Raw genomic sequence first — 14203 nt, 5'->3', positions numbered from 1 at the left:
CAACATCAAAATAGGACTTTAACATGGACTTTAGTTATTCTGCGAAGGCTTATGTACACAGTGTACAGCTTTACACATCCTGAAAATAATAACTAAGTCTAAAAATGATAAGCCAGCATTAACTTACACAGGACTACAGTCCTCTGGGCTGTGTCACTAATTATACATCATTGTCTTTCTGACTCTACATTTGCAATTTTTCTCTTGGAAATTTTTTAATCTCAACGAATATCTGAGATTGGCTCATACTTGCCCTAGCTATGACCTCTTTGCCCTAACCCCAACTGCCTCAGCACCCCATACATCCACGTGCTGAGTTCTCGCCAGTCACAGCGTGCAGTGGGATCCATAATAACATGTTGTAGGGTGGGTGTAAACAGCGGAATAGCTGCAGTGTGACACTTCTCACCTGAGTACAAATAGACAATCTCTTTTTTTTGGCTCTGCAATTACTACAAAAAGCATGGAGAAGGGAAAGAAGTGATATGACTAGCTCATGATGATTGGTGTACCTGTAATTTCTATCTGCATTTTATACCTCTTCAATGAGTCTGCACATGCAGTTACTGAATTTGTTCCCTTCCTGCGTTTTTTGTATGTAAGTGTGTGTGTCTGTGTGTGTTGTGAGCACTGTAACAGAGTGTAAAACTCTGTGATGCACAGATCTCCTGCCCAGTCCTGAACAAGCCAGGAAAAGTATTTTTTAACTTAACTCTCACATATATATTTGTGTTTGAAGTGATTGCTGTAAATGCAGGCTTTTTCACTTTAAATGCAGCTCCTGCGTCCAAGAAATGGCCCACAAAGACTTCGCCTGTTACAGAGGGGGAGTTTAATGCTGCACCATGTACTTTATTGCTGTCAAATGTAATTCATCTTGAGTTGATTGCACTGAAAGCCGTGTTTATCAGGCACCTAGCAACACTGTTTTGAATGAAAATTACCTCTTTAAAGAGCAATTAGGAAAACGAACCTATAGGCCAAATGCCTTTCAGCTCCAGATTTACTTTAACAAACATTATCGTACAGTAAGTCATGCAAAAAATGTAAAGTGGCATCAGCTAAGCAAGTGCACAAAGTCCCCAGAGGTAATAATTTTTAAAATGAAGGTCATGAGACTTTGATGGAAGAGATGTGAAAGTTGTTTTTAAAGAGGGACTTTCACTAGAAGCTGTGTGCGAGAAACTTTATTGCCATGGCTCGGATTGGCAATGTGACTCAAAATAACAAGATTAGATTAATTGCAGGAAATAGCTCTGAGATGGTTTGATGTTTGCATGCATCTGTATTATTCATTGGGAGATCCTATTAGCAGAGCAATATCTCGCTCTCTCATGCGTGTCGGCTTAAACGAGTGAATATTTTCAAATCTACCTCACAGTGTAGCCCAATGGGAAACAGGTCTTTTGTAGGGGTGCTTAAAAGGCCACCGCGATGCCAGCACATATGAGAAGGCAATTAGAGATAATGCCGCATTTTACACGCCGTTACCTGTTTCTTCGTGAGAGAAAAAGCTTGAACAAGTGCAGTAATAAGAACCAGGATCAGGCAACGAAACGACGAGACTTGTTTTTCTGGTGCGTTTTCCCGTGCTTCCCCCCTCAGCGAACCATAGCGTGGCTTGTTTCTTTGTGTTCTAGATCAGGATCCAGATAGTGTCTCATCATCCAAGCCTTACTCCACTTTTCCCCCCATTAGATTTTCTTTTCCCTTAAATTCCCTCACACTCACTCCCCCCTCGCACACATACATCTCGCACACACACCTCGTTATCTTATTTGCGGCCTTGGCAGCCAGATTGTTGCCTTGCGGTTCGGTAGCCAGAGTTTTCTCTGTCACAGAGAGCCGTGGGTGCAGAACCTCCACCGCACAAGCTTCCATAAGAGCAGGAAGTCAGTTCCCAGCATGCCTTGCCCGTCCCAGTGAAACCTGGGATGGATTAACCTTGGGCTGGGGGACCTTTCCAACTTGGAAAGAGAGTTATGCAACTTCCCATACTTATCTCTCCTCTCTATTGCAGTGACAGTGAAACGTGTTGGGCTGAACAGACATTTGTTTAAAACTGAGGTTCAGGCCTGAGGATGTAATGTTCCCTCATATAAGGCTCTTTATGTAATGTAGCCTTCTTCATTGCACAACACCACTGTGAGGGCTCTTTTGGAGTCCTGTTGTGCCATCAATACTCAAAGCACACTTTGATTCTTTTAAGAAACTTGTAGTTAAAATCAAATTTTTTCCAAGTGGTTATCTTCCTATTCCATCACCTTTTTCAAATTTCCCCAACTCTTGGACGGTGTAATCAAATCCAAGCTCAAGCCCCAAATCCTGAGTACTCCAGCCCAAAATAAGCAGGTTGAGTTTACATAATCCATTCCACAGCAGTCTGTTTCATGGCTGTGCTTCTACATACTGCCATTTTACGGTGAAATCAATAGAAGTGGAGCTCACAGGTCATTAATCTGTTGCTTGAAAAACAATCCCATGAACCTATCAATATGTTGCGTCATATTATCAGTGGTTGTTTGGCAAGATGTGCTATGACCACATGATCAAGTACAGATTTAACACAACATTGAAAAACTTTCCCAATTTTGAGTCTGAGTGCAGCCACTCATCCTATAGCCCTGCCCCTGGTGCACTTAGAGCAAATATGCGTAGTGCAGCACCACACAGTTGCCAACAATCTCTTTATAGTGAGGCCAGGTCAGTGAGGTTATGTGATGGAATAGTTTTGCTGTGTGGGACTGCATGGATCTTTTCACAACACAGTACCTGATAAATGTTGACATTCTGGATTCCTTTATGTTATGGGGGCCTCAGAGATCCCCGTCAGTCTCCCTATAGGGATTTAGCTTGCTTACATTTTTGTCAAAAAAAGCACAGAATTTATTGGAATTCAAGTTTGGTGGATGACATGCAGGGCAGAGTGAGCTTCCCCACACTCATTTCCTCAAACCCATTTTGGCCCCTGAAACAAACCAATATTCCTATACTGGAATATTACCTTGCCCAAGATTTACTGTTGGTAGGTTTGCAATAATTCAAATAAACACACATGTCTGTAAAAATGTGTGTCACGTAATAATAACAGTATATTAAAGAGATTAAAGTCTCTTTAATATGCAGGTTAAGCAAATTAAGTGACTTCTGGAGTTAGACTGTTAAACTGCTTTTCACCATTTCTGTGTCCAGGGACCACTTGCACAAAACACCTTCAGTTTCCTCCCGAAGTATGGCACTTAAGGCTTAATTTGTCTTTAACTGAGGTACCCACACAGCTGCCTGTTACCATCTCACAAATTTGGCTTATAGTTAGATAGTGAAAAAATGGCGGAAGAAAAGAAGACAAGACAACTATATTGGTCAGAGGAGGAAAAGATTACACTTCTGGAGGAATGCAATCATAAAAAGCACAAACTACAAAGCAAATTTGATCTCCAAATACAAAACGCTCTTCTAAGGTGTTTATTTATTTATTTATTTATTTATTTATTTATTTATTTTTTCATCACCAAAAACTCGATCATGTTGCAGTTAAGATAGAGTCAGAGGTACCTTAAGTTTGTTTTTTGTTACCTTGCTTTGGTCGCTAAGGTCTTTTGTGCAATGGTCTAGGGATTCCTTAAGTATAACACCAAGACAAGGAAAAAAACATAAATACATTTTGAACATTTTAAGGAAGTCTTTAGGAGAAGACTTAAGGGTGTTTTGTGCCATTGATTTTATTTTGAGGGAATCTTAACTGGACTTTAAGGATAATCTTAATTTAAGGTGTTTTGTGCAACCGGTCCCAGGATTTTTCGAGTGGGCCTAAAAGCATGGCTCGAGGACACGCTGGAGTCATCCTTAACATAACCCCCATCATATAAAAACTATGTTATACAACGACCCGGGTTCGACTCCAGCCTGTGGCCCTTTGCTGCATGTCTCTCCCTCTCTCTCTCTCCCCCTTCACACTTCACTATCCTGTCAATTAAAGGCAAAAAAATGCCCTAAAAAATATCTTTAAAAACAGGAACTGCCCATTGGTCCGACATCCCACTGTTCCGACCATATTAAACCCATTGTTCCGAAGTCCATTCCGAAATCATCATGATGCCCTGTGGTTAAGGTCTGGTTAGGTTTAGGCACAAAAAACACTTGGTTAGGGTCAGGAAAAGATCATGGTGTGGGTTAAAATGAAAAAGAAAGTGACAAACACATAAGCCGTGAGCCTGCTTCGCCTCAAGCCTTTCCCAGCTGACCCAGAGCTGGTCGTGGCGCACCATCAAGGCAGAAATACGCCTGCCGGGAGCCATTCAGCACCCCGGACTGTCGGACTAATGGGATGTCGGACCAATGACATGGACCCTTTAAAAACTATGTTACAACTAACGTTAGAGGGCATCAGTGTCGTTTAACCCCCTGTTCCCCCCCGTGTAAGCGGAGATTGCTACATTTCACAACCTCTCTTAGCTCTTTTAGTCCAATAAATATGTAAATAAACAACTCTGTTAAATGGTACAATCATATAAACACAAGCACTTTAGCCATCACCAACATACCTTTCAGTCTTTAACCAGAATTGGCTACTTGGCTCATTGGCTGTTAATGGCCACTGCTGTGGGTGTGTGCTTTGTGCTAACATTAGCTGCTAACAAGAGTCTGTCACTATGGAGTGGCACTCGCTCTTAGGCTCAAGGTGTGTATGCGGTGTGCTATTAGGTCAGCTGCCAAGGAAAGTCTCTCATTGTGCCGCAGCTCACTCTTTGGCATCTTCAGCAGACATGTCCCCAGTGTCTCAAAGCAGAGAATATTGCTCAATTTTTCACAATTTTGAAACTTAATACTTGTTGTTTTTAATCATTTAAATTTGGTTGCGTGGTTAATAACGCAATTTTCTGCGGTGTTTCAAACTCAGAACACATTTATTTTTGTTTTACCTGGACTTTAAAACCAAATGTTGACACAGGATCCCTCCATGAGACAGGGCTGCAGGGTCAGGGCATTTACCATTTCAGTTCTCACTATGTTTCAAACCAATTTAAAATTAATTTAGGTTACCACAAAGTAATTTGCCACACCAACAACCTTTGCCTTCAGGGCCCCTGAGGGTCTGGGGCCCCAGGTCAGTTGGCCTTAGTCATCATGTAACATTTGCTAAAGAAACAGATCACATAACACTGAGTTCAAGAACTTTGACATGAGGTTACAGGAAACAGAGGGAAGGCAGTTACTTGGAGAATCTAACAAGTGTGCAGTACTGATTAAAGGGATAACTATCTTTCTCTCTTTCTCTGTCTTTATTCCCAGGTGGCTCGGGTAAGCACCGATCCAAAGAACCAAAGAAGAAGAACAAGCAGAGGCTGCGGTTTCGGGCCCAGAACCAGCACAGCGACCACTTGGCCTCTGCACGCTCCAGCCAGTGAGGACTGAAACTACGGACTTCCCATTGAACAAAGAACCAACGCAAAGCTGCTAGCCGCTGCTGCACCCATATTCTGACCGACGACTATCACGAACCCCTCCACCTCCCTACCCCCCCTTCCCCAGCCCACCCGGACAAAACCATGACTCACAAGTCCGTCACTACAAAAATATATGTCTAACGTACGATATCAGTATCAACACACTAAACACATGCTTCATGCCTCTGCCTCCCGCTGCTTCTCCCCCTGCTGCAGTGCGCCAGCCAGGTGACTCTGTTCTCTCAGCCCCACCCCTTGCCTTGCCTTGTGGACCTTTACAGTTGACATTACTGAACTCATTTCCTGTCATTAACAATGTCATTAACCGTGCAGGGTGATGGAAGATGGAGGGGCAAACCAGAGACTGTGGAGGCGGGAGAGCCAGATAGAGGGAGGTGGATAGGAGAGGTAGTAAGGGAGTTGGCAAGCTAAACTGCTCGTGGAATGGGTAGGGGTGGGTGGGGGTTGGACCAGGGAGGATGAAAAAAAGAGGGAGGATGAAGAGGAAAGAGAGATTCGGCTGAAGCAAATGATGCCGATGGACAAGAAAATGGCATCTTGAACTGAAAGAGACTGTTTTTTGTTCCTATATTTATGTCAAAACTACCCTCACCTTACCCTCTGAACGGAGACAGAGTGTTCCCATGTGTGGCCTTTATGTTATGTACATTTTTGAGAGTAATATTAAAGAAATTACCATGCATAGTTGCAAAGTATTTTATTCTCAGCACAAACTGTTTACGTTCAGACCGCTTTATGCTCTAACTGTATAGTGTGGATAAAAAAAAGAAGAAATTTAGTTGTTCGACTAGCATGGCAACAGACTCATGTGTATATAGTTTATCTAATTATGAAAGCTTATTACTGTATTTTCAGTATTGACTTGTTCACCGTTCTAAATGTTTTAGAGATAAAAAGGTTGTAATACCAAGCTACAGATTAAAATGATTAAAAACAAATAATAAACATAGCCGCCACATAGCTATTTCATTTATATGGTATATATTTGATTTATTTATTGATTCTATTTTGTACTTTTTTTGTTCAGTGAGAATTTTTGCCTCATACTGTTACTCTTATATGCTGAAATATTCTTTGAGTTCCTTATAACAGTGCATATCTTTAACACGTGGAAAAAGGTTTTTGTCTGATGTCGCGCAAAGTGTTGTATTACATTCATTCATTTGACCTCATCTACTGATTTCAGTGTTTTAAAGAAGAAGAAAAAAAAGACAAAACTATGCTTTGACGTATTCTAGGTTTAATGATTAGGATCCAGCAAATGTATGGTCATAGGACTGCATATGTGTACATTGTGTTTTATTAAAATACATTTCATGTGACTATATGATGAAGCTTTTCATTATTATCTATGGCTATAATATATGTGGCTAAACTCCAAAACTGCCGTTTCCTTGTCTCACTTCAGTGTACAATTATGTGATTTCAAAAACATTTGTGAAATCCATCATGTCACACTGCATGACACGAGTGCTACCTCCAGCCAAAGGATTGGACATGGTCGATTGGGCCTTAACAGCATGACGGCACTGTTAAGGGTTTGTAATTCACTATGACGTATCCCCATGAATGGTACAAAACCAGTGCTTGCTGTTGGTGGCTCATTCATTTCCAACATCATACAGTAATGCCCTAAAAACATGCATTTGGCTGCGGCACTCGCCTTTCATCACGCGCACACATTCGATCACCTCTTTATGTAATGCATGTCGCACTTATTCACTTTAGTGGTTCTCAAAACATCAAATAAACACATAAAAAAGTCTTCTTTAGGCTTAAATCTGCCTGGTATATGGGCAAGGAGAAAATGTTTTAATGCAAGTCACGGCTAGTTTAGCCCAAGATCCACACTGTATAATCATTGTCCCGAAAGAGAAAAAAGCTGAATCTGCCGGACAGCTTATGGATGCACAGTAGCAGATGAATCATGCTGTGTCACATATATATCATCCTGGGAGACACAGACCACAGTCTTCCTGCTCTGGTTAACCCCCCTGAAATCACACATGATATTTCCATAGGGAGGCTGTCAGTGTTGAAATACCCCACTCTTTATATGCTCCGTGTCCATCTTGAGGCCTAATACGCAGCGGTTTTAAGTGCCTAAACATCTTTCGCAGGTGTTCAAAGTGGCATGGCATATTTTACACAGGAGGCTTTTCATTTTCACAGCTTAACACTTCCACTGAGTAACATTTGTGCCAAAACTGACAAAATGTAGTGAAAGTTAAGGTTAAAAATCTAAGGGACTACATCATAAATACAGAATAATAAGCTACAAAGTCAAAGCTAACATTTGTAATTAAACTATCTCAACATTCCTGTAAAATTTGCCTGAGACACCTATCCAAGGCATAGTAAATTTAAAGTCTAGTCTAGATCTAGTGTGTAGGATTTAGTGTCATAGTGGTGAGGTAGCAGAACTGAAACTTCTCCTGCGTGCCAAGTGTGTTGGACAGCTACGGTGGCCAAAGTGAAAACCGGACAACAAAAAAACACAAATGTATCCAGAGTCAGTGTTTGGTTGTCCATTCTGGGCTACTGTAGAAACAACATGGTGGACTCCATGAAAGAGGACCTGCTCTGTTTTGACACGGCTCATTTGAAGGTAACAAAAACACAAAGATTCTTATTTTCAGGTGATTAAACTAATGGAAACCTAGTTATGAATATTATATAGCATTTCTCCCAATCAATGCCCCTAAACTCTACATACTGGATCTTATATGCACACCCATGGTCTCTTTTGAGTCAGAATCACTGTAAGTGCTACTGGCACTGAGTAATAGAAGTTTGAACACACTGTAATTTCCGCCTGAATATTTTCTTAAAAACAGATGCCTGCTGATGACTATAGCTGGGACTTAATGGGACCATTTCATAAAGCCTTACCTAGCCTAGCCATCCTACAGGTTTGTAAAGGTGCTCTGTCTGATAAAGAGTAAAAATCAACAAAGAAAGAATTTTAAAAAGCCTAAATAACAAAAAAGACTATTTTTACCTTTAAAACAATATAGGGACCATCTGTTTATAATGTATTCATATTTTGTGAGCTGTATACTGTATGTCTGGAATTTCATTGGCTGTATGAAGCATCAGTCATCAGTACAGCCACTTGTTATTGGCTGGATCCCTGGATGTTAGAGGAAAGCAGGCCTTTCCTTTCAACACAGACTCTTGTTGGCTATTGTAGGCTATGGACAAGACATGGGAGCTCCTACTGTATCAAGTGAGGTGTCACTCAAATGGTCAGAGTGCAGCAACTATTTTGGTAGGGGCTTTATCAAATACCTTTATGGGAGTCAATTTTACATTAGGACATTTGAAAGGATGCAGTGGCACGCCATGACTTTTTATGGACATAATAATGTGTTTGGACTTAATATTTTACTGGGGTCCCCACAGATATGCCTTAAGAATAACCACTTAAACTCAACAGCTATAATGCACACCAGCCAGTGCATCATTGCCCACGTTCTGCATATAGTTATATCATCTCTTGTAACAGTAGCTAAAGCATTTTAGCCAGCAAGACATTATCTTATGAGACAGAAGACCTAATCAAGCCTATCTGGAAAATGACAAGGAGGATTGAGTCCTCGTCTTCAATTGTGGTCCTTGAAGAAAAGAGAGACATGCACTTCAAGAAGCATAGCATCTGTGAACTGCTAAGTAATGTTAGCTAGGTAATTTTATTGCGTTAGCTTGTTGGTTAAAATGCTTTAGCCATTGTTACAGAAGTTACAGTGATGCGACAGCAACATGTAGTACAGGACGAATAATTAACATTACCAGCACTGGCTGGTGTGGCTTTATGATGAGAGGTAGCTTTAGCTTGATAGCTAGCTCAATGTTTAGCATTGTTTTCAGTAAAGACAGCCAGCCACTTAGGTTGTCTTAGAAATGGCATACGAACCTATGTACTGCTTACCAATTGACCTATGGCTAAACCCCGCCCTCAAACGCGATGAGCAAATCACAGTGCCATTCCCACACACTCAGACATTAGGCTCGTTCGAGATGAACTGCGCCTCGCCTGAAAAGTAGACGAGAGCAGGCGGCCGCAGCGGGGGGCGGTGACAAAAAGCTGCGGTGAAGTCGGACAGTTTCCCGACAGTTTCCAGCAGCCTTCAGTCCGTACAGGAAGTCACAGACACACTAACATCCTGTCTGGAATGATGTCAATTCATTAAAAAAGTGATCAGGCCCATATATCAGTTTGTTTTCACCATCAGTCACACAACATGTTTTCTGTTAATCTCTAAAATACAACAAAAATGAGTAGTTTATCTAAAACATCATATTGTTGGGTCGGCATCTGAACCAATGAGCTATTAGATCAGGTGAGAGCCAGGCGGTGCAGTCGGTGGAGAGCAACTGCAGCGCCTGGCTCTAAAAACTGCGGCCACCTCGCTCTCGCGGTTTTATCACCGTCCACTTTTGTAATACGTCAGAGCAAGTCGGGATGAAGTCGGACACAAAACTAACCGGCATGCATTGTGCGCCGATCGCCGGTGATCGAATCTGCGCAGGCCTGGCTCATCTCGAACGAACCTAGTCTCTGCTTGGACGTTCATTGAAATGCATTACAGAAAGTCAGTTTTGGTCGGTTTTATGAGCTTTTTCGGAGATTTGAAGTTTAAAAATGGTCAAACAGTGTGCATGGGGTACATGTAACTTCGACACAAGGTATCCTGAGATGCTGGGCGGGGAACTGCCCATTGGTTCGACAGCCCATTGTTCCGACCATATTAAACTCATTGTTCCGAAGTCCATTCCGAAATCATCATGATGCCCTGTGGTTAAGGTCTGGTTAGGTTTAGGCACAAAAAACACTTGGTTAGGGTCAGGAAAAGATCATGGTGTGGGTTAAAATGAAAAAGAAAGTGACAAACACATAAGCCGTGAGTCTGCTCCGCCTCAAGCCGGTCGAGGTGCACCATACACCCGCCGCGAGCCGTCGAGCACTGCGGACAGTTGGACTAATGGGATGTCGAACCAATGGGCTGTCGAACCAATGACATGGACCTGCTGGGCGATGGGGTGTATTTTTTACCCTTTCCTCAACCACATCTCAACCGAGAAAAGTGTCTCCTTTGGATAAAGTTGTGCGGTAACGTTAGACCACAACATTAACTCAACATGGATAAGATTAACAAGGATGTCTACATCTGTTCTAAGGTAAGTCAACATCGTGTTTGAGGCAACATATTGTCACTTTGCTGGAAAGAAATATAAAGTTATCTTCAACATCTCTAGCTAACGTTAGCTAAAGTTAGCCTAACGTTAGCTAAAGTTAGCCTAACATTAGCTCCTAGCTGCGTTGTTCATCATGTCTCCTTGTTTGCTGGGAGTTCATTAGCCTATTTTGTTCTAGTTTTGTACTTTGGTGATCGTACATCATTGTTAGCTGTTGTCCAAAGGGCTCTAGTTAAGCTAACGTTAACTTCTGGAGCTTAGCTTCATTAACTTATCTGTAATCGCAGAGGTAACAAAGGTTGGCGAACGTTATGCTGAATGATTCAATGTATAGCACCAAACTAACGGAGAGACACTCTTGGTAAAGATGGTAAAAAGGCCGTTATCCTTTTCTCATATTCTGAGCCAAAAACCTTAACTTCAGTGGCACTTTGATGCACCAAATGCACGTTATGTCTCCAAAAATCCTGTGAAATGCCGTGTACTGTGACACCTGCCGTAGCGCCGGTGGTCACTGAATGTTGATATTTTGTCCGAGTGAGTGGAGGGGGGCGTGGCTTAGCCATAGGTCAATTAAAGTAAATAAAGTATGCCACTGCATCTCATGATTGTGTTGATTACGACATTACCAGTTCAAGCTACCATTACATGAAATTTGTTTATCACAAATGTAAAACCAACATTAGGCTACCTCCTTCACAAAATATTGTTAACATTATAAAATATTTTAGAGTAAAATATTTTTTCTACAGTACTGTATGTGACTCACATTTACAATTAGGCCTAAATATCACATACGATTAAATAATTACGTATTCGCAATTATTTTATCCAAACAGTTAATCATTTTAACTGTCTGCCTTGCAGCCCACCACTGCACAGTCTGAAGAGATGCAAAGCATTTTTGGGTGCTCGACTATGTCCAGTAAGTAGGGTATTTTTATCCTAGGATGGATTAAGGTATGACCCGTCCTACTCTGCCATAGGTGACATTCGAGTGGAACTTGCGAGTTTGAGTTTATGATGTGGAAAGTCGTGTACACGAAGTTGTGAACTCGGAGCTCTCAGAAAATTTCAGCTCACAAGGTCATGAATACTACAACAGGGGGGCATTCAAATGAACTCTTCTCATGGACCTGGCATTACTCTGCATCTGGCCGGCTCACCCTGATGTTCTTACCCTAACCCAAACCAGTCTCACTCCTCATGCCTACAGCCAACTAACAAAGGCAATGAGTACTAGCTAATCAGAAAGAGAGTAGGGCAGGTCTTGCCTTTGCTGTCCCAAGAAAAACTTTTTGTTGTCCGATAACGTGGCCTCACATTTACACTCTGCACAATCAGAAATTCTTGCTTATTGAGTGTACACCTGGACATTTTTTCACCTATGCTAAATCCATATGCTATGCAGTTGGAATTACACTACATACTCAATTTTACATCATACTTAAAATCAATAGTATGTAAGTATACAATTTTTAACAGTCTTAGTTCTCTAAATAGCTTCACTGATGCTATAGACACACAGAGACACACACACACAACCACACTCACACGGGATCAATCAAATCCGTTCACATACATAGACATGAACATGTCATTATCATAATGAAAATAGGAAATGTGGCAAGGAACCAAAAATGCTGCAAGCAAAAAAATAAGTATTTAATGTATGTCTAGACCAGGGAAATGGAATTGAAAAAATTTATGAAAAATCAGCAGAAAAGTAAATCTAGTATATTTCATTTAATCAACTGGTGATAAAGGTGGGGAAAAAAGCTTTTTGTGTCATAATTTTGACTTGTCTGATAACCCGATACCACATTTTGTCAGTTACAGGGCTCTATATTGTTCTAAATTATTGTCATAAAATTGTATATTCCTCAATAAATGACCAATGGCTTCATGTAGCCAGTTGGGCCCACCAGCGAATGAAGCAAAACTAAAATGACTGTTGTAGGGAAAGGAATCAGGCGTAGATGTTGAGAGTTGTTTTCAAAGACATCTGCTGCTGGTTACAAGTTAATGAACGATTCACAGATGTCATCCCCTGGGCCAGACTATCACTGCTCCAGACTGAGGGATTAAACCTAAAGGCTTACGGAGAGGAACTGCACTGAAGTGGATTCATTAAGCACAAGACCACCACTACAGCGCACATTGCAGCGTCTACAATGGAAAAAAAAGGGATACAAAGAGAATCACATCACACATTTTGAAGGAATAGGTCTCTTTATTTCCCCTCACCTTTAACCTTTGACATGAGTGCACTCAGTTTTTTATCCACTGTCCTGCGAGAAACAGGACACTGATGGTATTCTCAGTGTTGTTAAGAGGGTTTGCAGCCATCCACACATCAGAGGGAATAGTCCTCCCTTTGTAAACCACTTCTGTGAACTGTATGTGTGCACGCATGCCTCTGTGTGCGCGTGTGTTTTAATGTTTGTGCTGAATGTGGTTAGGTGGCTGAGACTGAAGCTCCCTTTTAATCTGACAGAGAGCATTTTCATTAGTTCTGTTGGGTCCTATTATTAAAGGCTGCTTCAAAGGCACAACAAGTGAAACCACTGACAGGAAATGACCCAGTGGGCTCTGAACTGTATAGATCAGTGATAGCAATCTGTGCTTTTAAAGCAGGTTGTTACGCCATGTAAATGCATCTATTGTACCTCACAAGGACCTCTGCTCTACATTCGCATACTGTAGCCTACTGTGAGCGTGCAGTTGTGGTAGTTGTGGCACATGTGACACATTCGTTCCAATGCAGATGGCAGAAATGGAAGTTATGACATTGGTGGGGCAAATGAGATTGCCCGGGATAATAAATGTTGTAATAATTTGCAGTTTTTAATAACTGTATAATGAGCCATCGCTTGCCCTTAGAGTTGAGGGAAATCTGGAATCATTAATCTTCATATGGGTTAGCCATGGTGTTTGGCAGGGGCCGAAACAGCAACGAGTAGGAACATAGTGGTGTCAAAGGACAAGCCGATTCTAACATTTTGAACAAGTTTGCCATATGTTAGCCATCATGGTGTGTACAAGCCCGCTAAATGGTAGCATTAATGGGTGACTTTTATTACTAAACTTGCTCCTAATTGCAAAAATGCAATCCAAAGTCAACTCTCAGTGCGGATTCTGGCTTCATTTGGTGTTGCTAGGTAACAAGTTAATCCCAAAAATAAATATGTTCTTCCATAAAAGCTAATTGTCTGTGACAGTTATTTGCTTTTCTGCAGAGACGTTTTGAAACGGGAAACTGTAAAAAGATTCCGGGCTGTGCTGGAAGTAGTACACGGCGATCGCAGTCATTTAGTCCCCTCCACATCTGCCTCACCTGCTGGACAGGAAGTGAAAAAGATTAATGTTCTTAATCCTCACCTTGCGCATTAATATAACCATGCTGTGCTTGATTTGACAAATGGGGGAATATTTATGAGTCACTTGCTGTGGTAGTGTTTCTGCGGTTAGGACTCATAACAGCAGGTGCAGTGGGGGACATGGGATTTTTTATCACCATCTATTACATGGAACAG

General features: G+C 41.5%; 1 protein-coding gene across 6 annotated transcripts in view; it reads left to right on the top strand.

Moving 5' to 3' along the window:
• rspo2 (R-spondin 2) overlaps positions 1-6795 on the top strand; it is a 75311-nt gene extending 68516 nt beyond the window's left edge. For all 6 annotated transcript variants that reach the window (XM_033639937.2, XM_078171948.1, XM_033639936.2 and 3 more), the window contains one exon: positions 5293-6795. In XM_033639937.2, the coding sequence (XP_033495828.1) occupies positions 5293-5408 (116 nt within the window). In that variant the 3' untranslated portion in view covers positions 5409-6795. The remainder of the gene's footprint in view (positions 1-5292) is intronic.
• The last annotated feature ends 7408 nt before the right edge of the window (positions 6796-14203 follow it).

This window comes from Epinephelus lanceolatus, chromosome 10 (genome assembly GCF_041903045.1).
Source record: "Epinephelus lanceolatus isolate andai-2023 chromosome 10, ASM4190304v1, whole genome shotgun sequence".
Classification (NCBI taxonomy): Eukaryota; Metazoa; Chordata; class Actinopteri; order Perciformes; family Serranidae; genus Epinephelus; species Epinephelus lanceolatus.
Note: the sequence above shows the minus strand (reverse complement) of the source record. Positions and strands in the feature narration are given on the sequence as shown.